General features: G+C 34.5%; 3 protein-coding genes across 5 annotated transcripts; 1 reads left to right on the top strand and 2 right to left on the bottom strand.

Moving 5' to 3' along the window:
- Positions 1–6: 6 nt before the first annotated feature.
- Positions 7–5,774, top strand: LOC113865027 (probable 1-acylglycerol-3-phosphate O-acyltransferase). 3 transcript variants are annotated; one of them, XM_027499358.1, is made up of 10 exons: positions 7–67; positions 259–552; positions 696–932; positions 1,518–1,564; positions 1,681–1,799; positions 1,901–2,061; positions 3,596–3,705; positions 3,783–3,882; positions 4,972–5,095; positions 5,373–5,774. In XM_027499358.1, exons 2-10 carry the CDS (start codon positions 410–412, stop codon positions 5,496–5,498), a joined length of 1,167 nt encoding a protein of 388 aa, XP_027355159.1. In that variant the 5' UTR covers positions 7–67; positions 259–409; the 3' UTR covers positions 5,499–5,774. The 3 variants fall into 3 exon arrangements, with proteins under 3 accessions (XP_027355159.1, XP_027355161.1, XP_027355160.1); XM_027499360.1 differs by having other exon boundaries at positions 13–67; positions 386–552; positions 5,373–5,756; XM_027499359.1 differs by having other exon boundaries at positions 25–67; positions 266–552.
- Positions 5,775–8,115: 2,341 nt separating this feature from the next.
- Positions 8,116–11,511, bottom strand: LOC113866302 (probable LRR receptor-like serine/threonine-protein kinase At4g36180). The gene has a single exon (XM_027501184.1). It carries the CDS (start codon positions 11,509–11,511, stop codon positions 8,116–8,118), a length of 3,396 nt encoding a protein of 1,131 aa, XP_027356985.1.
- A 4,312-nt stretch (positions 11,512–15,823) lies between these two features.
- Positions 15,824–23,330, bottom strand: LOC113866301 (kinesin-like protein KIN-7J). The gene is made up of 12 exons (XM_027501183.1): positions 23,123–23,330; positions 22,838–22,927; positions 22,626–22,726; positions 22,418–22,531; positions 22,247–22,328; positions 22,072–22,158; positions 21,938–21,999; positions 21,716–21,840; positions 19,789–20,107; positions 17,437–18,702; positions 16,663–16,967; positions 15,824–16,145 (listed from the first exon to the last, which is right to left on the bottom strand). Exons 1-12 carry the CDS (start codon positions 23,292–23,294, stop codon positions 15,824–15,826), a joined length of 3,045 nt encoding a protein of 1,014 aa, XP_027356984.1. The 5' UTR covers positions 23,295–23,330.
- Positions 23,331–26,945: the final 3,615 nt, after the last annotated feature.

The raw sequence follows: 26,945 nt of genomic DNA, 5'->3' as shown, positions 1-26,945 counted from the left end.
TCCATTGTACCATATTGTGATTATAGAGAGGGTGTAGGAGCCGCCATGGATATGCGTCACTCCCCACGTAAGCACTTGTCCCTGCATTTTGTTTGGATAATTCGTTAGTTTTAGTTTGACGTATCATAATAACATCTCTTCACTTCTTCAGTCTTGATCGTTGAAACGTGTTTATTTTAGTTGCCTTCAGATTCAAATTCTAATACTTAATAATTTATTTTTATATATTAACAATTGACGCCTGCGATTCTAATTCAGTCGATAGATTCCGCCGACTTGGAACCACAGCGTGTAAACTACTGGCGCTATTTTAAGCCTCTTGGTTGGGTATTGCGTGCTACGCAATCTATCGTTAATAAATTTATCATCGAGTCAAATTTTGAAGTAGCTACGCCGGAGATTGATAATAATGGCGGAAGAAACCACTAAAAACGACGTCGGATTATCTTCGAAAACGAGAAGTTCCAGGTTCTGGCCTTCCGTCCTCCGTTGGATTCCAACTTCGACGGATCGCATAATCGCTGCCGAGAAGTGCCTTCTTTCCGTTGTTAAGTACGTAATTGTGGATTATAATTTTCTCTTCTAAACCCTAAATTGTATTTCTCGGGGTTTGATTGCTGTAAAAAATAGTTTATACTATCTGCGATTGGCTATTCATTTATGATGGATGCTTATGGTTTTTTTGGCCTTGTCAGGACTCCGTATGTTCAAGAGTATGTTAATATAGGGTCTGGTCCTCCTGGTTCCAAAGTTAGATGGTTCCGTTCATCTAGCAACGAGCCGCGGTTTATTAACACCGTTACATTTGACAGTAAACGTGATTCTCCCACGCTTGTGATGATTCATGGTTATGGTGCTTCCCAGGGTTTCTTTTTCCGTAATTTTGATGCGCTTGCCTCTCGTTTCAGAGTCATTGCTGTTGATCAACTTGGGTTGGTTCTGCTTCCCTTCATTCTAATATCGCTGCTGTTCACAGCTACTGTCTCAAATTAATTTTCTGGTCTTGGTTCTGGAAGAAGATAAGTGAATCGGATATAAGAGATTGCTTAAGTTAACTGACTTTTCTAACTTGTACAAATTGGACATGATAAGAAAAATATAATTAGCAGGTTTTTATTATAATTTGTAGCATTTAATATTATCTATGTATAGAAGTTTGTAATTTTCAATAAAAACTTACTATATTAATTACTATATGTAAGTTATTATAAGGTGCAATTTTGTACCGTTTAGAAAAATGGTTAATTAATTAGGTTTCTTTTCACCATATTTTTTTTGGCAACAGACATGAAAATCGTTCGTGCTTAATTATTGAGCTTATTAGGTTCTTTAATAGGTATGTTGCACCTTCTGCATGGGCTTCTTTCTTCACTGTGGTAATTGAGTACTGTAGTCTTTAAGGTCTTCTCCATTTTGAGGAGAGACGCAGTGTCAAATTGTGGTGTTTTATATTTTTCCCTGCACATATAATCGTTGATATATCTTTTCCTCATCCCTATTTCAAAACTTTTTTGCAGTTGGGGTGGATCAAGCAGACCTGACTTCACATGCAAAAGCACTGAAGGTCAGTTAATAGTGTTTACATTGCCACCAGATAGAATGTAATGATACAGTTGAGTCGGAATTGTTAAGTCTTCTTACTTATAAACTAAAAATTATTATTTTTTGTCGATCCCACAGAAACTGAGGCATGGTTCATTGATTCTTTTGAGGAATGGAGAAAAGCCAAAAACTTGAGCAACTTTATTCTACTTGGACATTCTTTTGGCGGTTATGTTGCTGCTAAATATGCACTCAAGGTGAATCCCTTACCACATTTCACTAAAATGCTAAATTCTGTAACTTCTTTGTTTTCTTTACTTAATTGTTCTAATGTCTATTTTAATCATTTTTAATATAGCACCCTGAGCATGTACAGCACTTGATTTTGGTTGGACCTGCTGGATTTACGTCAGAATCTGATGCAATGTCTGAGTGGGTTACAAGGTTTCGAGCAACATGGAAGGGAGCGGTTTTGAACCATCTATGGGAATCTAATTTTACACCTCAAAAACTGGTCAGGTAAAACTGCTCTGTCCCATCTTATTTGTAAGTTAGTGCACCAGGTAAGATATGCTTTGGAATGCTTGTACTGAGGACTTTGATGAAGAACTGAACTGAAGGTTCATTAGAAAATGTAGAATTTTTGTATTGTTATTGCATTTCTTTTGTCTGCCTTGGTGTATCACATACTTGCTGAATATTGTAGTGTTTTGTACTATCTCAAACTCGTTGGCTTCTGAAAAACTGCTTGCTGCATCTGATTATTGAGCTGGCATATTTGTGGTCACAACTAGATGCATGTACTCACCAAAATATTAAAATTTTAAATATTTGACATTGAAATGAAAGGCTGTACTTGATGATAATGTAAAGCAAGTCTGATTCATTGAAGTAGACTAGCATATTGACTTAAATTCATATGACTTATTCATTATTGAATGATGGATTCTGTATGTTATTACTTACTGTAAATCATGGATGAAATCATTTTGGAAGAACTTTTTATCTTCTATTTAGTTACTGGCATGAGGGGCTTGTTGCTTGGGTTGTCATTGATAGAGCATTCAAATCAAATGTGGGATGGACAGATGGTGGTAGGCTGTTGTGAAGAGGGTTGGGGTCCTACTTCTACTTGAAGGAAGAAATTTGCATTTTCTTTATGCTACATCTAACGTTCAATTTATAAATCAAGGAATATGGAGTAACTTAAATGCATTAATTTTCTTTGCCACTTGATTTACTTATGTCCCCCGCTTGGTACAGGAAATGATAATTTCACAGAACAGAAATGAAATTGAAATAGAATGAAATTAGTTAGAATGAAATGATCATTCCCTATATACAATTACTTATGTCCCAATTGGTACATGGTATTAATGCAGGAATCAATCATATTTGATCTACATGATATAAATACCCTTGCAAGAAAAGTAAATAAGATTAACTCTTCTCATGTGTAATGTTTGTTATTTTTTGTAAAATTTAATTACAAAATGATGTTGTCAGAAAGTAGCAAATATTTTTTTTGTTGGAAAACAATTGAGTGTATGCGCATGTTTTGGATAAAATACTCCATCTGTTTTTTATGACATTTTCTTGATAAAACTTTGGTTTACAACTGCATTCCTACAGGATTGTACTGTATATTTTTCATTTATATAATTATTATTCTTTAAAAAGTTTTACATAAATGTTAAAAATTATTTCAATACATGAAAGGTAGGTTAAAAATAAGAAATAACTTTAATGAAGGGCAATAATTGTCACTCTAGAAAATAAATAATTGTCATTCAAGTCTCATGCCATGAAGCATGGAATCACCAATCCCACCTCTTTGGGAAGGAATGGTGATCCCCGGTTCTATGCAATGTAATTGTCACTCCATGCTGTTTTTTGCCAACAAACATGAGAATGCTCATTTCATAGAAGAAAGCATGCAATGGAATCATTATTCCATGTACCAACGTACTATTAGTATTTATTATTATTTTGAACACTTGATTTTATTAAGTTGTCTTTGTTTAATATTTTTTATTTATATATATTTGTGCAGAGGTTTAGGTCCTTGGGGTCCTAACATAGTTCGAAGGTATACAAGTGCTAGATTTGGTAGGCATTCCATTGGGGAAATACTCACTGAAGAGGAATCAGGTTTACTGACAGGTATGGCAAGATAACACATTGATATATGGTATATATGTATGAGTACATTCTAATTTTAGTTTTTCTGTCTATTAAAGATTATGTTTACCACACATTGGCTGCCAAAGCTAGTGGGGAGCTGTGCTTAAAATATATTTTTTCGTTCGGAGCATTTGCTAGGATGCCCCTTCTTCTCAGGTTTGGTGATCATTCTCTTCCTGTTGTTGAACTACAATGTCTCTTCAACTGATAAGTTGTTTCTTAAAAAATGCATTCAGATTTCAGATGGTAGTGTCTTCTGGAGTTTAACAATCACATGCCATACTTCGAAAAGTTTTGTATTTATGATAGTGTATATTTGGGTTAGTGTTGGATAGGCTACATAGTCGCGTCTTAAACTCAGAATTACGCGCATCTTAGAGCGGATGAGGCAGAATCAACCATACTGAGAATCAGTATATAGTACACTGCTTTATAAAGCACTAGTTTGGTTAAAAAACACTGCTTCTTGGGTTGGGACATCTTGCAGTACGTTTGGTCCAAGGGTGGGTGAAACTCCTGCCAGAAAAGTGTTTTGAAATTCCTGTTTGTGTGTGTTGTTTTTTGATACAGCGATGGTATAGATGTTTAAGCCTATAACCTCATCCAACCTACCTAAGCCCCTCACCTGTAGCCTACTTCTAGTGGCTTAATCTCTTGACGTGATTATAAAAACAATATATTAGACTATGTTTAGGAATGAAAGAGTAGTTGCTGCGGGTGATATCGAAACTGCATCTTATGATTCGTACATATCATATCATGTATCATATATATGCATCCTGAGAGGAACGAAAAAAAAAAAGGAAAGGAAGGAATGGGAAACAGAGAAAGACTTCTGACTTTTTTACTGACATTGTCAAGATAACTTTTGCGCCTAAAGAATAGAAACATTAGATTTGTAGTGTGGTTTATTTCTGACTGATTAATGTTGAAGCCTGTTACTAAGGAAAGAGGCCTACTTGGAAATATCCAACTAGTGCTCGGCTCAAAAATAAAGAAAAACCATATCTGAATATTTTCATAAAGAGACCATGAGACAAACTGAAACTTTCTTTGGTTTGTAGATTTTAGGTAAATATGCTAGATTCTTAGGTTAATGCTACACATGGGCTTAAGTGGAGCGGAATTATTGTTAAGACTTTACACCTCTGTATTTTCAAATTCAAATACGGACTCCGTTTACTTGATGTACTGCTATTATTGAGACTCTCTAATGTTTTATCCTCCATAACTCTGGTGTTACAGTGCCTACGAGTGGAAGGTGCCCACCACTTTCATATATGGTTTTCAAGACTGGATGAATTATCAAGGTGCCCAAGAAGCTCGCAAGCATATGAAGGTTCCATGTGAAATCATCAGGGTTCCTCAGGTATCACTTTCCCCGTTTCCCCAAACATGAAACGGTTTTTTTTTTTTGTTATGAAAAATGTTTACTACAGTCATTAGTTCCTGCCAATCAGCAGTTAAGAATGATAATTTTTTATTAGAAAAGAAAACGTTTATCGCCCTAAAAATATAAAAGAATATAAATATTATATTTTTATTAAAAATTTCTATTTAAAAATGTTTAATCTTAGTTTTAAGAGTTGAATAGAACAATTTTTTTAAAATATGATTAGAACTAAAAAATTAGTTACTTGTTGTAGGCGGGGCACTTTGTGTTCATCGACAACCCAACTGGCTTCCATTCAGCTGTATTTTATGCATGTCGAAGGTTTCTTACACCTGATCTACACAATGAATCTCTTCCTGAAGGGCTAACCTCTGCATAGGGCACAATTTTGTGCCAATCCTCTCTATAATATTTTTTTAGTTTTTTACTAATTATATTTCATAATTGAATGAAGCCATAAGTCCTGCTTCATTAAAGTGGAATTTACTGGAAATATTTGTAGGAACAATGTCAACGAAAACGATTTGTAGGAGAAATGTCATTACTGAACCTTGATCGGATTAAAACTTGTTGTGCAAGCGATGTGTTTATGCTGGAAAGACAAATTTAGGATATATTGTAATATGGCAAATATTTTCACTAGAAAAATATCTTCTGGTTTATGTGAGGTCCCTCACGACACGATCACAATTCTCACCAGTGGCTGACTAATTGGTTGGTTAATGAGTTACTGCAGCTTATGACCCCTTATACCTCCAACTCTCGATGCATTGAATACGTGCCAGAATCAAGAAATAAATTAGTACTGCGGTAATGATTTCAGGGGCAAAAACAACTAAATATTTTTTTTAAAAAATTTATGCAGTCACTATTGTTAACCTGGGTAAATAGATATATAAAATCATGCTCTGAGTGCTCATCAGAGGGTCGAACATAATGTTTCTTGCTAACAATTATTTTAAAATATTATTTTTTATTTGATTTAATTTAAATCTAATTTAGATAGTCTACTTAAATATGATGAGTAAGTTTATTATTAAATTTTTTTTATATATACAAAAAATTAAAATTTAAAATTTTATTTAAATAATATTGATTCGTTTGAAAATCGGATAAAAAGTTAAAATATCACAGAAATGGATGTATTATTACGCTTTTTGATGAGAGATATTTTAAATTTCTTAAAATACCGGTTAATATTTTTCATTTTGAGAAGGTCAAATACAGTGACAGCTACTTTCTTTGCTGTACTTTTCACCCTCTTCTCTCCCGTGGACTGACATTGAAGTTAAAATTGACAACGACTAATCGCTTACTGCACTAAATAGTAAATATGCCGTGTGACTGAGTCTGCGAGGGTGCGAAGTGTCATGAGCGATTAAATTCCGGGTTTTTAGTTGTGGGCCTCGCCTACTGTTAAATTAGACGTTGGGACCATCACATCTCCAAAGAAAACCATAGGAACACAGTAACGCAGGCTTTTATTCGTTTTGCCCACGCCATGCAATGCAACGCAATATTACACCATGGTCATTTAATTTAGATATATATTATTCATACATATAATACTTTTTATAAGATTAGTTTTTAAATTTCCCTATGACATCGATCGTCTTTATCTTACATTTTTTCTTTCTATTTCTTAATTCATCATAAGAAAAATGAAACATACAATTTTATTTTTTTTTGAAAAAATTATCACACAAGCAACTGGACATCTTCCTGTCTTTACCAATTCAACTGTCAGTGCCTGGGAATCGGATTCCTTTATAGTGTCATGTAATGGGACCCGTGACATACGTTTTTCGTGCCAATAGTGTCCGCGTTCTGCTCAAAATACCTGGAACCCAGCCATGCCTTTTTATCAGAATCGAACGTATTATTATTCTATTTTTCGCCAAAAGATATAAAATGATGATGGCTTTTAATATATCAGCGGTTTGTAAAAGTATATGTTGTGCCTGATTGGGTAACGCACGCATATAAAAAAGTTATGAGAGAATTGGTTATCAACCTCCTCTCATGTAATGTGTGTTGAAATTCCTGTCAACTCCTTTTCAACATGTATACAAACAGGCTGGTTACAGTGGCATAAGGTAATATATGTCCTGTTAACTGCATTGTCTTTTGGTTCAAATGTTTGCTTTTGTAACGTTGGATAATTTATTAACTAATATTTTCATAACATTGGATTATAAAATCTAAAACAATATTCCAAATGGTTGCTTTTACCGTTCTGATCTCTAACTCGTTTCAACAGAAGCTTGTTACAATTCTAAACCCAGAAATAAAATCGTTGCGCTTATGCTGTTGCTTTATTTACAAAATCTTTCATCTACCAGTCCTTATTGTGTTAGTTTTAAAACAGATCAAAAGATATATATATATAAACATAAATTTTACACAAAAGTTATGATTAATAATATTAAAATAAATATAAATATATAATCTCTTCATTTCTGCACACTTTGATTTCTATCCAAATAGTTCTATTAGGAACCATGTTGTTGGTACTTTTTCTGTAAGCAAATAAACAAATAAAACTTCCTAGAATCAAAGGAAAAATCTGAAACCGACAAATTCAGATGTCACTTTTCACGATGCGTCTGTCTGTTCCATTCCAAGCTCCATGTCACACTAACGGTAACTTTCCGGGATGCTCCTCTCGTGACACGTGGACACATTGCTTTCTTCAACCATGGAACTCTTCCTCTTGGCGGGAATAACTTAATCGTTATCTCGCGCAAGGAATTTCGGTAGTGCAATTTGACCAGCTGAAAACTGCGCCGTTGCTGGGTCAAGGCTGGCTTCACGAATTTCTTTTTTTGGGGCAGCACTATAGGGCAAATAATAAAATAATTATTATGTTAACTTAATTAGGTAGAATTACAAAACAATTTTTATACAAATTTAAAGTGAACAATCAAAAAACCTGAGGAGATTATGCAGGTACATTTTACTTCCTTGAATATTCTTTTTTTTTTCCTTTTAAAAAATCATGCAGGGGAAGGTAGTGTTGTAGGATCAGCTGAGGATGGGATCTCCGGTCCGACCCGGCAACCTTGGAGCATGAAAGCAACGTCAGACATAGATGGTCGATCAAGAGGATCAGTTGCTGTGCATAGGAGACCAACTTTGACCCCTAACAAAAACTCTTCCCATTCTGATGACTCAGGGTCAAGTTCAAGCAAACCAGGCTCCAACAATTCCGAAATTTGGCCCCTTTGTAACTGCTTTTTCACCCACTTCACTATATCCTCATCTTGCGTGAACATAACTGGTTTCTTCCCCGTTAGGATCTCCAACAACACAATACCAAAGCTGTATACATCACCCTCCTTTGTTGCTTCCCCACTTAATGCAACTTCTGGTGACACATAGCCTAATGAGCCAACTTGGGTTGTCGACGAGGATGCTTCTGCTGGTGTTGCTATTGTCAACCGCTCCAACCCAAATTCAGACAAATGGGCTTCAAAATCTGCGTCAAAGAGAACATTTTGAGGCTTCAAATCACCATGCACTATTGGCACCGAATGCAAGAAAGCAAGCCCTCGAGCAATGCCTAGTGCAATGAGATGACGCATTGGCCAATTCAGCACATGGCCATCTTGTTGTGATGCCTCTTGAAGCAGTGTTCCTAGGTTCCCATTTGGCATGTAGTCGTAAACAAGAAGCCTTACATCAGAGGGCGGTCCTGCATAATAGCCACGCAGAACTGTTAAATTTCGATGCTTCACTTTGCCCAGTGATTCTGCTTCTTTGCGGAAGGTTCCCTCGTCTATGAATCCATCAACGAGACGACGAATGGAGAGAACCATGCCATCTTGATAATATGCTTTGAACACAAGGCCATATCTTCCCCTACTCAACACGTTTTCCTCATCAAAGTTTCTGGTTGCTTCCAATGTCTCCGCGTAAGTGATCTTGTTGTTGAACATCACTAGCTTTGGTCCTCCATTTTCACCACTCCCTCTACTACCCCTCTCTGCTCCCACACTTGCACTTGTTGAGCTCCGTTTCTTCTCACCCATTACCCCTTCTCGAAGCTTGTTGCGCCACCTAAAGAGGCTGTAAACATAGCCACAACAACACAACGCCAAAAGGCATAGTCCAGCCACGGCCACCCCTATAAAAATTATTAGCCTTCTCCTCTTTCGCCTTCTTATATTTGCACACTCTCTTTGCAAGGGTTTCCCACATAACCTCTGATTCATCGCAAACACAGAAGGGTCATTGAATCTAGCACCAAGCATTACCGGAATCTCACCCTCAAGATTGTTTCTCGAAAGATTTAAATACTTCAAACCAGAAATGCGTGAAAGTCCAACTGGTATCTCCCCGGTCAACATATTTGAAGAAATGTTCAATAAAGTCAATTTTGATAGTTTTGACAAGGAACCTGGTATATGACCCGTGAAGTGATTACTATCCAACAAGAGTGATGTCAAACCAGAACATTGTGATATTTCATCTGGGATTTCACCCTTCAATCTATTGTGTCCCAAATTAAGCTCCTTTAAACGGTAAATGCGCGAGAAACTACCCGGAATGTTACCCTCCAAACGATTTGACCGCAGCTGCAACACTTCAAGTTGAGAACAACCACCAATCTCAGTAGGTATTGTGCCAGAAACATTATTGTGAGACAAAGAAAGAACAATTAAGGAACTAAGGAAGCCATAAGTTTGTGGAATGTCACCAAAAAACCCATTGGAGGTGAGATTAAGATACCGTAAACTAACTATGCTGCTGAAACCCTCAGGAACAGCACCACTCAAACGATTCTCCTCAAGTGCCAAAACTTGCAGGCTCGGCAATCCAAAAAGCTCAACGGGCAATTCCCCCGAAAGATTCTGCTTGCTCAAATCCAACACCCTTAGTCTCATCAAATTCCCCAATGTAGCAGGAACCTTTCCCGAAAACCCACAGTGACTCAAATTAAGAACCTCCAAAGCTTTCAAGTCCCCAAAATCAGACGTAACTTCACCCGAAAACCTGTTGTTGCTGAGATTCAAAGCACTCACGTTACCCAGTTGCATCATCTCCTTTGGCACAATCCCTGTTAGTTCATTCTCGCTCAAATTCAGAGTCTCCAACGCAGAAAGCGTTCCATAACTCGCCGGTATCGAACCGGTAAAACGGTTACCCCCAAGAGACAACTCTTTCAGGTTTCCCAGTTGCCCCAGAAACGAAGGAATAACACCAGAAAACCGGTTCCCCTGAAGATCAATAACCTGCAACAACCTACAATTCACAATGCTACCGGGAACACCACCGGATAACGAATTATTCGAAACTCTTAGTTCCTGTAACCTGAAAAGATTCCCTATATTCACCGGAAGAGTGCCGGAAAACAAGTTTCCAGAAAGATCGAGAACCCTCAACGACGTCGCATTGGTCAACCACGAGGGAAACGAGGCGTGAACAATGTGATTCTCTTTGAGGTCCAAAACCTCCAAAACACCAACGCATTCTTCACTTGGCGGCGTGGAAATGCTCGTGAACGCGTTAAACCCTAGCCGAACGTTTCGCACGTGTGCGTTGCAAAACAGAGACGTGGGGACCGAACCCGAAAGTTGATTCAGCGACAGCGACAATACTTGAAGCTTCGGCATTGTTCCCACGGAGGCCGGAATCAACCCGCTCAGAGCGTTATCCTCTGCGGTGAGGTGCACCAGAGAGGAACAGTTCGCGAGAGCCGATGGCAAGGTTCCGTGTAACCGGTTGGAGTCCAACCACAGATACTGAAGATGTTGCAGCGTTCCGATGCTCGCCGGAATTACGCCGGTGAAGCTATTGTAGGACAAGTTGACGAATCGGAGCTGAGAGTCGGAAGAAAAATTCGCCGGAATTTCGCCGGAGAATGCGTTGGACGACAAATCGAGAAACCGTAGGGATGTCGAGAGGTGGCCGGGGACATTGCCGAAGAGGAGGTTGCGAGCGACATTGAGGATTTGAAGGTTGGTGAGGTTGAGAAGCGCCGGCGGAAGCTCGCCGGAGAATGTGTTGTTGTGAAGGTAAACAACGCGGAGGAGCAAACACTGCGAGAGAGAGGAAGGGATGGAGGCGTTGAAGTTGTTGGAGTGGAGACTGAGTTTTCGGAGTTGGAAGAGATTGGAGAGTGAAGGAGCGAGTTGACCCGTGAGTTGAAGGCGAGGCAAGGTGAGTTGGTGGACTCGGTTATTGTAACAGACAATGCCGCGCCAGTCACAGGGTGCTAACGGCGTGGAAGGATCCCAACTGTCCAGGGAGCCAAGTGGGTCGTGAAGGTTCCGTTTGAAGGCCGTTAAGGCTTCGATCTCTAACAGACTCACGGTGCTGTTATGGCCACCCGTTAAGGTGGTGAAGAATGCGATTAGAATGAAGCTAAGGAATATAACCGTTGTTGCCATTCGGAAAAGAAAGAAGAAGAGAATAACGTTGTTGGTGTGTGTCTCTGTGACTGTGATGTGTGTGGGATTGGGTTTGTTTGTATGTGAAGATAATAGAGAGGAGCGTTTCTTAGCTATCTCTGTTCCCCACAATTCACAAAGGTTGTGTTGTCTTTGGGTTGTGGTTTTTTGTTCACTCACCCTATTCCCGAAGTGGTCTGAAAGCTTTTGTTTACCTTTTTAATTTATGTTATGTGGAAGTCTGGAAGAAAGGTTATTGTGCTTTTGGAATCTTTATGTGACTGATCTTGTGGTCCACGACCGATGTTACCCTGTTACTCTGTTTCGGGGTTAGCTCTTTCATTGGTCCTCTCTTTTTTCTGGGTAGTGAAAATTCTCATCACTAATATTTGTATGAAATCCAATCTGCAAGTATCCAAAGATTTTAATAAACAAATCTATGTATTTTACGAATAATTTTTAAAATTTTTGTCCAATCTTTTATTCATTTTTTTTTATTGAATGTCTAAAATTTTAATTTTAAAAACTTTATTTCATATTTATTAAAGTTTTGTTTAAGCTTTAAAAAAAATACCCATAATATTTTCTAGTAATTTTTTCTACATATTTATGAATTTAATTTTAATATACTATTAGTATAAAACTTTACACCACCAATCAATTATAATATAATGTGAATGTAATTTTTGTATTAATTACTATAAAAATAATAATTTTGAATTTAATTATTATCAATTTTAATGCATGAACTTAAAAAAACAATCAACCAAAAAAAGATGAATTTATACCTAAGTTGTAATGATTTGTGAAGATGCGATTTATACAAAAATATGCCTCTTCGTTTCTTCATTTGCCCTGGCATATCGTAACGTAAACCTCATTTATTATTAAATTTATCTAAATATGAACTAAATATGAAAATCTATTCTTATTTAATCACTTCATTGTCAAATTACAAGTTGGTTCTGGAGCATGGGGGAGCACAAAGAAAAACACGCATAATAGCATTTGGAAAGAACGTTAATCTAATTCAACATTAGAGGAATGTAATATTTAAATCTGTACTTTTCTTGTTTCATATCACTTTTATTTTCTTCTATATTTTCTTATTAGTGAATGTAAATGGAAAGGACAATTAATTAAGCGAGTTTGTTGGCCTGAAACTTCTTATCAAGTGTTTATGATTTTTTTTCTTTTCCAAAAAAAAGTATGATTTATATCGACCCATTTCAGGAAATGTAAGGTCAGATCTATTTTGAGTTGAAGTCTAAATTAGTAACATTGTTTTAAATGTCAGAGAAAAGTAAACTAGTGCGTTTTTAAAATGATACCAAAAATAAAATAAAAAATTACCTGTTACAGAAGAGGAGATGAATTTGCAACATTTTAAAATGTTTAATCAATAATAATATACTAAAATGTGAACAAAAGTTTGTAGTAGCATGACTCATTACAATACTTGTACTTATAATTTGATAATATTTTTTAAATGTCGCTAAATATCAGTCATGTTGTAGTGTGGTTTCCTTTCTTTTAATAATTATGATTGCATGCACATAATATTCAGGTCACAATATAATAATCTTATGCTTTCTTCAAAATATGAGATCCATTGAAGTATTTAGGACATGAGAAGGACCTGAAGAATCGCTGATCTTGGATTCTACTACTATTATGTGACACGCTTTTATAACGCTCTTGTTTGGGCCAGTGCAATGCATTAACGAAAAGAGGGGAGAGAAAATAAAAAACACATTTTTATCGAGAAAATTAAGGACAAGAATGAGAATCTATGTATTACATTATCCATTGTCGATTGATTTCAGGACAAATGATCAACTTCACTTTGTAAAAGACCAAATTAAATTCAGCTAATTAATCTAAAGCGTCAATTCTCAAAAAAGTACGAGAAAAATTATGAAGTGTACGTAGAGTAATTTATTCCTGGTATTCTATTTTTTTTTTATCATTTTTATATAGTATTTATCTAATAATGTTTTGTGAATATAAAATGGGAAGACAAAAAAGTTATTTTTTAATTTTAAATATATTTTTGAGATATAAAACAAAAAAACAAGAAAATTAATTATATATGATATTAATTTTGTTATTCAAATAGTATAACGAAAATAATTTTATGGAAAAAAAACAGCAAGTTTTTGACATAAGTTCGTGAGTCGACTTTAATAACCTCTCCTCCGAATAAGTAAAAAAAGTTATAAACGAATTCACGCAGAAAATTCAAGTACTATTTATAGCATAGCCATTATATTTCCATGGGCAAACGTATTTTTGCATTGAATAGTGTTGGACACATTATTATTGTTTACACTTTTTTACATCTTTTTGTAATATTTTGAGCTATTTGAACAGAAAAGAAGAAAAGAAAGAGACAGCAAAAAAAAAAATTATAATGGATGTAAAGGAAAATATAATTAAAATTAATGTGAAAAAATAAGACTTCTTTATATTTGGGAATTTAAAATAAAATTTTTAATTTTAAAAAATAATATTATCATATACTTAATTTTTTTTTTTTATCATATTACACTACTTATCATATTTATTTATTTTTTTTCAAAAATATCGATAAACTATTTTCCTTAGAATATAAACTGACGGCATTCGGCCTCATTCACACACAAATTAGTTCTATACTATTTTCATCTGACAAAACTTAAATTTAACACTATAATTTTTTAAATTAAAATATAATATATGCTAATTTTAGTACGTAAATTACAAAAAAATTATTTTAATTGAAAATAACACAATATTTATCTAATAAATTTTCTCCATTTCCATTGTATATAAATGGATGGTTAGGTCAGCTAGAATTGTAATCAATGTATACTTTTTATTCATGGATCAACGCATTTAAGTTGTGAACAAAACAAGTAGAGTTGTTAAATGAGTGGGTCATATGATTTGTGGCTTTTGTCGCATGCCAATGATAAAAGGGATTAGACGTTAATCTCGTATTTGGTTTTTTTTTACACATGTTTAAGTGAGACAAATTACTTTTAATTCTTATATGTATTATCACACTAGCTCTACAAAAATTAGTTATTTATTTCGAGGTTTAGTAAAAGTTTATTATATATTTATTTTCTAACCTCGTACAAATGCCGAATCCCAGTGTATAGGTCAAATAATATTTTAAGAATATCGGTAACAAAAGATTAAAAATATAATGAAATTAAATTAAAAATTACTGCGAACGTTTTTAGTGACATTTCTATAAAACTTTCATAATTTTGATTTATAAATCAATGTTTTAAATTTATGCATAGATTGAGTTTTTTTTTCTTTAAATATTCACAGCTTAAACTATTAATTACATGATTTTTTCATTATATTTTTTTAAATTATAAATTGATTTTACATTTTTATCTAATTAATTTTGAATTTCTTTATATATTAAATTAGAATATACTCTTTTGATTTGAGAGTAAAATACTATTTATCTATGGATACATTTTGTCATGTATTCTACCTGATTTAACAACGGATACTTCTTATGTATGTTAAATTTCCTTGAATAGATCTTTTCAATTTTTAATTAAAATTATAAATTCCTATACAATAGATAAAACGTTTCTATTTTATTAAATATGTGGGGAGAGAAGTATGAAAGAACTCAATATATGTAATTAAAATATAATTTTTGTCATTGATTATACATCCTTGAAATACATAAATTTGACATAAAAAAAAATTAAAAAATGAATTCTCTTAATGACATGTGATAAACAAATGAGATATGTTACATTACTGCAAAAACAGAAACGATGTATCACAGATTCATCAACTCATTTATTTACGTAAAGTATGGCTATTCTCAACTCATCCGGGGAATCGAGGGTTATCGGTCCAGCAAATACTTATAACGGTGGAACTGAGATATCATATGTCCAGATTTCTTCACACAAAATTTCTTTCTTTTGTTTCCTTTTTCTCTCCCTACTAATATTGGCTGGAGTCTCAACCGTGATATGCAACAAAAGGGGTTTTTGCCAGATGTCAAGGAAGTGACAAAAATAAACCTGCACCAAAAACTATTAGGTTGTTAAAAAAAGAAAGCACGTCAAAACAAATAATCAATCGTCTTATTCATGAAGAAAAGATGAAGATGAATTGAGGTGACAAGCATTTCCTTTTAATTAATCACTATCATCTTACAATTATTTTTAATGTACAACAAGAACCTATAAGTCAATAATGGGAGATGACCGCAATGCTAATTGAACCGACCTGAATTTAAAGTCAGTGTAAATGCGGAAATGCTCTCTTCTCTTCCTCAAGCTAGGCTCTATAATACAGTAGACATTGTGTCCTTCCAAGTGGAATCATTCTTGGTCTTACGACGGGTTAAGAAGCCAAATCCAAATGTTTTCTTTGTGGCCTCACCCGAGTTTATAAAACCAACAAGCTTTGCAACAAGTGCTGCACTTTCCCTTACGTGGGTCAGATCTTTTGTGTTCGTCCATACGAGCCATGCCAATTGTACACTTCTGTGCTTAGACTTCAAATCAATACCCCACTTCTGGTAAAGTTCCTCTCTTTCCTTCCTCGAAAACTTCTTATGCACGTGCTTACTTAGCATTTTCCTCTCACGATTAAGTGACGTCAGGCTGTCCAGTGAAAAGGCGGGAAAAAATGTGTGAAAATACTGGATATGACAAAAAGAATAGCAAAATTTGCATTCCTATTTATCTGCCTTTAAGTGTTTGATATAAAAATTTTCGCAATCCTTATTTCTCAAGAGATGATCAATTGATCACATGCTTCGCATCTTGTCTTTTTCCTGTTGCACTTGCGAGCATGAGCGTGCCAATATGGGGTTTTATTTTAGTCTGCAAGAAAATTCTGTTTTATTTATTTTTCTAATCTTCTTTCAATGTGGTATATTTGTTTGTGATATTTTCATCAAGGTATGTTTTTAATTATTTAGACATTCCAGCAAAACAATTATTCAGTTCCAAATGAGAAAACTACGGGGCACAAATGTCTTGCATAATTAAATAGCAAAAATATGACACATGCAGGGGATTGGCTTGTCACAGGGCAAATCAATCATTGTGATGATCATGTAGGCAAATTTAAATGTGAATTGCATGTTGAAACTCTACTCGTGAAACAAGATTTTACCTTGAATTAGGGGTGACATCCCGACCATCACCCGTAATGCTAGTTCCACCAAAAAAGGTGTCCTTAAGGAAAGACAAACGTCTGAGCTCTACATCCAAGTACACAGAATCCGAAAGTTCACCTTTGATGAGAAGAAAAAAATAGGTTCTATGCACCAGCGGCACATTACATGCATCCCAAAGTTGGATTATATCTCTCTGCTGCCTCTCAAAATCATAAGGCACCAAAGCCCCCGGAACTCCATGGAAACTGATACCTTTTATTTGGTTCACACGTTTACTGATCCCTGATTTCCTTGCTCGTACCTATCATTCATTACAAAAACACACACTCAGGTAAAGGCTTCATGGTGACGGAGCAACTTAGATGTTTTAACCAAATAAATAAATAAAATATAAGCAGAACTAGTTCGTGCGTGGTAACAAAATTACATTTTATAAATATTTTTTTTTTTTTGTACAGAATTGATAGATAATATTTGGAGCTCAAGTATGCTAAATATCAGTTCCTCTATTTATTCTGACGTAAAAACCAATTCTGCAGCTCATACTCTTGTCAAACAGCATGAAGGAAGCAAATGGGACAATTTAGATATAGATATATGCTCAGAACCTACAGTTTTCCACACATTATACATATCATATTTAAGAAATAGGATAATGATACTCTTGTAGCTGATAAATAAATAAAATTAAATAGATTTATGAATGAGGAATAGCGCAAGAAAGATAGACAGCATTAAAAATGTGTGTTACTATGTGTATCTGAACTTACCATAATATCATCCAAGTCGCAGTTCAATGGCTTTATCTTAGCCTTTTGGTTCATTGCCACAACAAAATTGAGAACGCTAGCAGTATCCTCCGCATCAGAGTCCCAAGCGGATTCTACGTCTTCAACTGAAGCATTCATATCGTGAACTGCAGAATATTTTCTGGAGGACTTTCTTTTTGTAGCATGTAACTTAGATTCAGGTTGGTTGTCCTGAAAGCAAGCCAAACTAGTGGCATTTTCCCTATCGACCTCATCTGGTAAAGTGACCGATACCTGTTCCTGCTCATCAAGTTTAGGAGGCAAAGTAGTCTTAAGCTCTTGCTCATCGAACTGAGGAGGTGATGCAGGTTCCTGGTTCAGCTTATTAAACCGAGAAGGCGATGCATTCTGCTCCAACTTGCTGACCTGAGGATGTGCTGAATTTTCCTGATCCACCTCATCTGTTTGAGGAAGAGACATGGGAGCCAAAATGTGTGGCTCGGATTCAGAAGACCCACTGGATTTCTCTGAGAGGTTATCTTGGCTATCATTTTCGGCAACATGAATCGACTCACAATGTCCATTCTGCCCATTCCCTGAGGATGATCTAGCATCTACGTTCACAACTTTTATCATGGGTGAATTTTCCCCGGAGAATGATTTAGCATCTACATCCACAACTTGTGTCGTAGGTAAATTTCCCCCCAAGGATGATTCAGCATCGATGTCCATCGTGGGTGATACTCCTCCATTTTCTTCAAAAACAGGAATAGGGGTATTAAGATCTGTTTGTCGGTCTTTTTCCACTTCTTTTATTTCAATACATGGAACTTCCCTGCAGTTATCTTCATATTCGTCGCTGCTAACTTCCTTGCAGATATCCTCAGATTCAGCTTTGCTAACTTCCTCGCAGTTATCTTGAGATTCAGCTTTGCTAACTTCCTCGCAGTTATCTTGAGATTCAGCTCTGCTCGCCATCTCCTCCCAACCTTGACATGGATCAGGCCCACCAAACGTGGGAGAACTTCCATCCAAGAGAAAGTAGTCTTCAGAATTCTCAGTTTGCTGTAAAAGGTGCTCATGTGAAATAGACAAATTAGTCGTTGTGTCAAGATTCTCAGATATGCTATTCATCCTGGGAAGATTTTTGGCAACACGTGACGATTCTGAGGCTGAATCTTTATCTACTCTTGAAACCCTATCTTTCCCAGCAGAATGACGAAAATTTTCAACATGAGATTGAAATTGATCACGTTGCCGAGTCAATTCTTTGATCTCTTTATCCATCTGCAAGTTTCCGAATTAGCAGAGAAAAAAAATTATCAGAATAAAATGCTCTACCAAATTCCTTTCTATATTTTCTTTTTTGTAAACATGTTATCAGTGGATGTTCAATATCTTTTGGCAACAAATGAAAGAAATGATTGGTATTTAATCTCATCAAAATTTACAGACCACGAATCCCATCCATGTTTCACTCCCACCCACTAGAGAATAGAATTATTTTGATGCGCTATCCCGAAGTCTGCTTTACATAAATTAACCAGGTACATTTGATTTGAATTCCAAGTCAAAAACTAGGTAAGGAACTGACGATTAATAGGAATTCTAATCTACTGCCCTCCTTGAGTCCTTATTACGTTGATCTCAATTCAAACTCTTCGAATTATAGAAGGTAATTTAAATTTTAGGATAAATTACATTAACATCTCATGAGAGCTTTGTTATCTGATTAATTGAGAATGTTCCCAGTGTACCAAAATAAAATTTAGTGAAATTACACCTGAAATTTTATTTTATTTCATCCTATACAAACCTTTAATTTATAGTAATACAACATCCTCTACCTTTCCATTATCACGTATCTTCCCCAATTTCTTGTATTATATATGAGGAAAGTCAGTGCAATGTCAAAGAAAGAAGGAAATATTGAGTGTAATATAATTAAGCTATGGGAATGTGAGTGTAAATCTATCATAAATATTATAATTTCTTGGCATTATTAGAAAACAAGGATATGATCATTCATAAGGAAATTTTAAACAAGGCAAATCAATTACATAAAATGCAAATGACCGTGTAATATTTTAGCAGCAAAATCAACCTTATCTGGGGATGGAATTATCCTGATAGTTCATAGCTGAATGAAATTGTATACCATGATGCATTCAGGCGGATCTTGTTCACTTCAAGCAAAGCTAGTGAATTATCTTTAACCTAGTTCAGCAATGTATACCATTTTAAAGTGAACAAAAAATGTAAATATTGTTCAACAACTTACCATGAAAGTAAAAGTTGATGCAAATATTATTGTAAAATCCCCTCACCCCCAAAAAAAGAAAAGAAAAACCAATTTATTGAATCTACCCTCACCTGCTCAATTTGAAGTTCTCTCTCCTTAAGTAAGACGGTATTTGGGGTGAACTTCCTCAACTCATTCTCCAATCTAGCCAATTCCCTTTGCAGTTGCTTTACCAAAACTTTGTCTGACATCACTAGATTGATCCGAGCATTAGTAGCCACCTGTTTTGCGCAACCGGCAAAAAGCAGAGTATTTCTTGATTGCTCAATCTGGCTCCGCGCAGGACTAATGGTACAAATTATCGCTGTTCTGGCATTACCTCCTAAAGAGTTATGCAGAATGCGAGTAAGCTTAGAGTCTCTGTAAGGTATGTGTTCATTTCTTCCCTTGCTGCATTCAAGAATTGTGATTAGAATTTATATTATTTATGTAACTGATAAAGTCACTAGGTGAAGAAGAAATAGGACCTGCACGGTCCGTGCTTAGATTAAATTTCCCAAAAACATCTATTTAAAAATGCTAGTTCTAATTTCTTATATTTATACACATGTAAATAGGACTTGCATGACTTTCAAACAAACTCGGAATCCGGATCTTCAAATGTACAACATTATTGACCACTCTCAAATTTTATGGGTGTTCAAGTGACCTGTTGGGCAAAGTCCTATACTTCTTTAGTCTGAAATTCTTAGTATCTAGAAGTTGTGTGTTCCGATGGATCCGAGTTGAGTTGGGTGGATTTATTAAAAAGGATGAAGTTCTTCTGGTACCTGTTTTTTCTATTTACAAGATTTTAAATTAAAGTTTATTTAAGAGAACTAATTTTTTTTATCATTTAAACCGTCTTGACCCGATAATTTTATTGAACTAAGTTTGCCCCTATAAAGAAAAAGTCAATTCTGTAGTGCCTCAAAATTATAAATCTGGGATACTTTAGTCTTCTGTCTGTTTAAATTAATATTTTTAGGAATCAATTTGAGTTACCAATAATTTAGTTAGTGACTAAGTTTGCATATGATTCAACGTTAATAGAAGAAAATAAGTTGAATGGCTAAATTGCCTCATGTTCGTAATCTCAAAAATTTATTTGATTACTTTTTGTTTTGGACTAAATTGGGTCAAATAATTTTTTTAGAGGCTGAATTAAAAAATAATAAATGTTTTAGAATATCTTTTTAAAATACATTATTAATATAAATATATTAACATTTTATAAATATATGAATATAAATATAATAAATAAGGTCAAATATGTTTGTAATCTCAATAAATTTATTTTAGTTCTCATAAATTTTAAAATTTTAAAAGTGATTCCTTCATCATGTAACTTCAAAATAGTTATATGATTAAAAACATGGCACATTATTAACGTTAAAACTAATTATTTTAAAAACTTTTTAAAATTTTTGTAAGGATTAAAAACAATAAAATATTTTTTAGAAAATTAGAATTAAACTTTAAGACTAAAAGTATGCTTTAAGCCTTTTAAAATATTTAGGTGGCGTGGGTTGATTGAAAAAAATCCTTAGGTATAGTCAATACCTAACCCAAAATCCATCGAAGTTTAATATCTAGAACCCAAATTCGTTTCAATTAGTCTCGAACAGCCCTAGTGAGTTTGATATTAGGATTCTTTTATTCGGAGATTGCAACCAGCATGGGTGTCTAGCGTATAAGCAAGTTAGTTCTCGAGGTTTTAATCTTCTCCTTGACCCGAATTTACCCGTGGTCATCGTTTGGTCCGAGAAGAAACTAGTGAGTTGTAATATCCTAGCTAGGAAACATTAATGTTCCACAAAAAAGATAATATCAACAACATATAAGAATTCTGACTCTTCAGATTTCGTAGTCTACCAAAACTACTACAACACCTACCCATAGACAGAACATTTAAACAGCAGTTCAATAATTTGCCATTGCAGGCCGAGCAAACTTAAAAGAACATTGGAAGCAACTACATGCAATATTTAACTTTTAGACCGTGGGAGGAAATTCTACCTTAGTTTCCGAATTACAGTTCCTAGGGTCAGTAAACTGCGATTTATGTGGCTTCCTTCTCTCAATCTTGTGCCAGCTGACAAAGCCTGAGAAGCGCGCTCACTTCCAGCTAGATCAACAAAATTCTGCTCAAAGAAACAAATTGTTGATTTCATCTACGTGACAATTATAAACACAGAGAGAGACACTCCAGTATAGGATAAAAAGCGATGAAGATCATACCACATTGGCGGTGAGCGTGCCAGATCTTGCGGTTGCAGCAAAATTACTAGGATTACTTTCAACTGTCTACAGGAATTATCATTTAGGGATATTTTAGGGATAAATTTAGAATTTTATCTCAATTTCTCAGCAACTTAATGATAAAGTAAATACCAATCGAAGAATTTGGTGAGATCTGGAGCTAGTTTCATTCATGGCTGTCTCTTCCGTTGTCCTTTCAGCTGCAAGATATGTGCAGATATGGCTTGAAATAGAGCACAGGAAAGCATCAAAAGTAGCAGAAGAGTAAAATTAATTAGAGCCCAATACCTGCACATATTGAAAGGAGTTGCTGCAACTGGCTCCTCTCTCTCAGAGTCTCCTCCGTAAGTTTCTCCACAAAAGTCCCTTTCTGTTGGAGGTGCACAGATTCTCAATCATTCAGAAGAACTAAGCCAGAAACTCTTCAACAGAGCAAGGAAAATATGTTACTAAATTTACCTCTGGATCATCTAGGAGTCTTAGTGAGGTACCACCTGCATTGAGAAGGTCCCTGACAGCTTCATTGTAAATCTCCATGGCAGAGAACTTCACAACAAATTCTCTGTCTTTACGCTGAGACACAACAAGAACATCATCTATTTAGCAACAATGAAAAAGCATCATCTATTTCACTGTAAGATGAACCATCATTTGAATCGTTTTATACCTTCTCTATGTATTGATATATATCCCTTACAGCATATTCAGTAATTCCAGTCATGGTATACGTCTTTCCACTGCTTGTTTGCCCGTATGCAAAAATGCTAGCTGAGATTATATATCATCAATGAGAAACCCTTAAAAAAAAAAAGCCACCAGCCAATACAGCAATATATATAATCAGGAATTATCAAACAGGTAAAAGATTTCAACACTCACAGTTGATTCCATTAACTACTGAAAGGGCAACTTCCTTAATCCCTTGTTCATAAACCTGCTTTGTGTTGCACCTATCCCCGAATACCCTGTCTGTTTCCAATGAACCATTCAACAAAATAGGAAAAAGGGATTCAAAAAGAAATGCCAGAAAAGCTGTCTGAATAATGAATGGCATTCAAGGATTCAAAATCTCCATAAAATACGACCTTCACAATGTAGAGAAAACAAATAACCGTTGTGATATTGGTATAATAGATTATAAACAAGGCATTGCATCTTTCTCACCAAACGTGTAGGAATCCGTAGACAATGCTCGCTGTTCTGCATGGCCGTTGCCCTTGAATCTGAGAGTGTGACCAGAAACGCATTCCCAATCGGACACATCGTGCCTCGCTCTTTCTCTCTCATTCAAAGGCCTTACTCTGATCGAAACGAATATTCTCTCTTCCTGAGTCATATTACCCTGCTCCTCTCTGTCTCCCGCCACGGACCCTGTATCTCTCATCTTCATTGACTGCATCAATCACTCTTAGAACACCGAAACGACACTCAATAAATTTGCCTTGCATTCACATTTGCAATTGTCGCAACACATTCCCTTTTTTACTGCTGCATTACTCATTTTCTTTCAAAACTTCTCCCGTATCAATATAGCGCGCTAAAATCAGAGTCTCAGCCCCTACGAAAACAATGAAAAAAAAAAACTAAGAAGCAAAGCAATGACGTTTTTCGTGCGTAAAGAAACGTGTTTAATTAATGCGAAAATTTGGATTTGGATTATGGAATTGACGGGGAAAATAGAGAATCGTGTGGGTGATACCGTTCTCTCTGTCTCTGGCGCCGGTAAATGACCGGAGAAAGAGACAACGGAGTGGGGAATAGGATGCAGCAGAATATGTTATTGTGTATAGGCTTTGAGGTGGCAAAGCCCTTGTTGTTCCATTCCTCGCGTCTGGATTCCGCACCCACCGCGAAACATAAAACCGTTTCGCCCGCTAAAATTCTTAACTTCATTTACTATTTTGACCCTCAATCTCATCCATATCCACGTTTTCACCCTTCTTTTCCCTCCCTCGACCACCTATGCCACGTTTTTCTCCCTCGCCAAATAATAATCCATTTTCCTTTTTATTTTAGACATTCAATGTCTATAATTTTTTGTACTGATTCATGTGAGTTGACTGAACTGCATTCATTTAATATGATTTTTTTTTTGCTAATAATATGATTTTTTTAAAATGCTTACAAGTTTCCTAGAGTATAGATAAAATAATTTAAATTGTTCTTTTATTAAAAAATATAATAACACAATTACTCTCAAATATATTTTTAATAAAAAAAATTGTTTTTTATTCTTTAAGTAATATTTTTAAGACATCAATTAATAAGACTGAAATTTTTTTAATACTTATTTTTACATATATGTACAAAACTTGAATATATGATGAAAAATAAGTTCTTTACTTTAATTAATAAACATCGATAAGATCCATTTAACTTGTTAAAAAAAAAGGATTGGAGAACACAAAAATGTAATTATTATTTTTATTATTATCGTGGTTACCATTGTAATAGTTATTTTCATATCAGGTGTTACTTTTATAATTGTCATTGACTACAATCATTGTATATCACAAAAGGATGCTCTAAATCAAACCCTTTATAATAACATTACTTCTACCGTATATTGACATTCAATCATCGATTACGTTAAGTGTGTATTTTCTCAACGTGGACCAAACAAACTTTCTTATTTAGTTAAAAAATATTTACTGAAGAAAAGAGAAGAAATGAAACATCCTCCAAATTTTATTATTTTATCTCTCTTCTAGTATTGAAATTTTTAAAATAAATATAATATTTAAATTGTAAAAACTTAATTCCTTAAATTTTATTTTTCATCTTCTTTTTTAGTATTTATAACGGTATAATAGAATGTTATTACTTACTCTTTTTCGCGAGTCAAATAAAGAAATATTTCTCTCGATGTTTGTTTCCTTTTTAACTAAACCAATTATTTTTTTTCCCTTTTCCTTTTCTTTATTAAAATTATTTCATTCTTTTGAACCAGATAGCGTTGGGCCGTAACGGCTGTTTTCACAATTTCTGTGTCGGTCTTTCGCGTCGTTGTCAAAGCGTTCAACTTCCTCGTATATATTATTTGGTATCAATATCTGAATTTAGGGACAGCGATCGAACACCAAAAGCAAACTTTGTCTGACAGACACGTGGCTGACACATCACCCAATTTCTCCCAGCTTGGTAATGTTATCGAACCGGTGAAAGGAGTGATGGCTTCACCAACTTAATTAACACTTTCCAAACCTTGTTAATTATTTTTAAAAAATATTGATTATAATTTAAAATAATATATTATTAACATTTTTTAAAGAATAAGCAAAAATTTACTTTAAAATAATAGATATTTCATAAATTGAATTGATTTTTACGTACTGATATATTTTTTAACATATAAATAAAATATTAATTATTAGCTCATATTTGTTTTTTCAAATTATATATATATATATATTACACATATATTCAATTGTCAAATAATTTTGCATAATTCAATAATTAAAAGAATAAAAATCATTATTAAATAAAATAAATTTATAAGACTTATATTTGAAGACAAGTAAAATTTCTTCCTAATATTTGAGTATATCGAGTTATGTACGTCGTTTTTAAATATTAATGGGATTACTAATGGCTAAGAATTGCATCTCCACAATGTGGTATAGTATTAACTCGAGACCGATATATTATTCTCACCTACCCTATCTACCAAGCCACAATTAGATTTATTTATTAGGATAATCCCACTTCCAGTTTTAACATGCTTAGTTAATTAAGCACGACGTGGTAAGTTGATGCCAACAAGGTGAAAACGCTCTCCATTTGATGTTTTCACCTATGTCTGCTATGCAGGACATGCAATGAACACGATATGCATTCAGTCGGCGTGAGCAAAAGGAAAAAAAAAAAAGCCCACTCAAAATTTCATTAATTGTATCCAATTGTATAGTAGAAGTTAATAACATTATTTGGTATGAAAACTTTTATTTCAAATTGGTACAAACATATATCTCATAACCAAATATTATTAGAAAGAAAAAAGTAACATTTTGGAAAATCAATAATGTAAATTATAATATGCTACAAACTTTTATTTTTCATATAAAAATAGGTTTTACGAAAATATATTCATACACCCTTTATCATTTTTATTATTTAAGGTTATATAATAATACCTTAATACTATGTATAGGACTTTCTGAGAGTCACGCAAAAGCTACTTACCTATTAAATGACTCGGATTACGTGAGATGAATTGTCAATTAAACCAAACTTATGACCTCAACAATGTTGAAGCTAAGTAAGATTGCAGTGGTTGTGATTGTGATGATGGCAATATATGCAATATTTACACCGTCAACATCGGTACCATCCTCAACACTGGCGCAGTTTACCGTTCGGCCGAGGAAGGATAACATGAACCAAGGTGACAAAATTTATCTTGCAAGTGATTATGGTTATTGGGACCCTCCTCCTAGTCATTGGGGAGGAGGTGAGACTGATCCCGTTCCTATTATCTAGAAGAAAATTCACCATGAGTCATCAACTTTTTAATTTTCTGACCACCATTATATTTCTTGATATTGTTTTTGTTTTCTCAAAATGATACTGCTGTACTTACATTATTCAAAGTAAATTGTTATTATACCGTTGTTCTTGCATAATTTAAAGCAAAATGTTAATATACAAATAGCGCATCGTACATTACCTAGATCTAAAGAAAAGTAATTAATGACAAAATAAAATAAAAACACATTCCTTCTATTACCGAAAATCACTTTCTTGCGCTGAACAATTTTTATTGATCAAATTTCTTATCAGTGAATGCCTTAATTGAGTTAATTGATGGTGGAAACCTCCTCAATCTTGTTGCCGACTCAAAGATGCCAGCGAATTCGAATACTCTATTTGCTTTCACACTAACTGAAATGGACTTTGGATTCACGTCAATTCTAGTTTGCTTTGGCATGTTATTAGGAATTTAATTCACAAGAATGTATAATATATTTCCTTGCAAATATTTTAATTG

Source organism: Abrus precatorius, unplaced genomic scaffold (genome assembly GCF_003935025.1).
Source record: "Abrus precatorius isolate BTA unplaced genomic scaffold, Abrus_2018 Scaffold4, whole genome shotgun sequence".
NCBI classification, from domain to species: domain Eukaryota; kingdom Viridiplantae; phylum Streptophyta; class Magnoliopsida; order Fabales; family Fabaceae; genus Abrus; species Abrus precatorius.
This window is presented reverse-complemented; position numbering and strand designations above follow the sequence as displayed.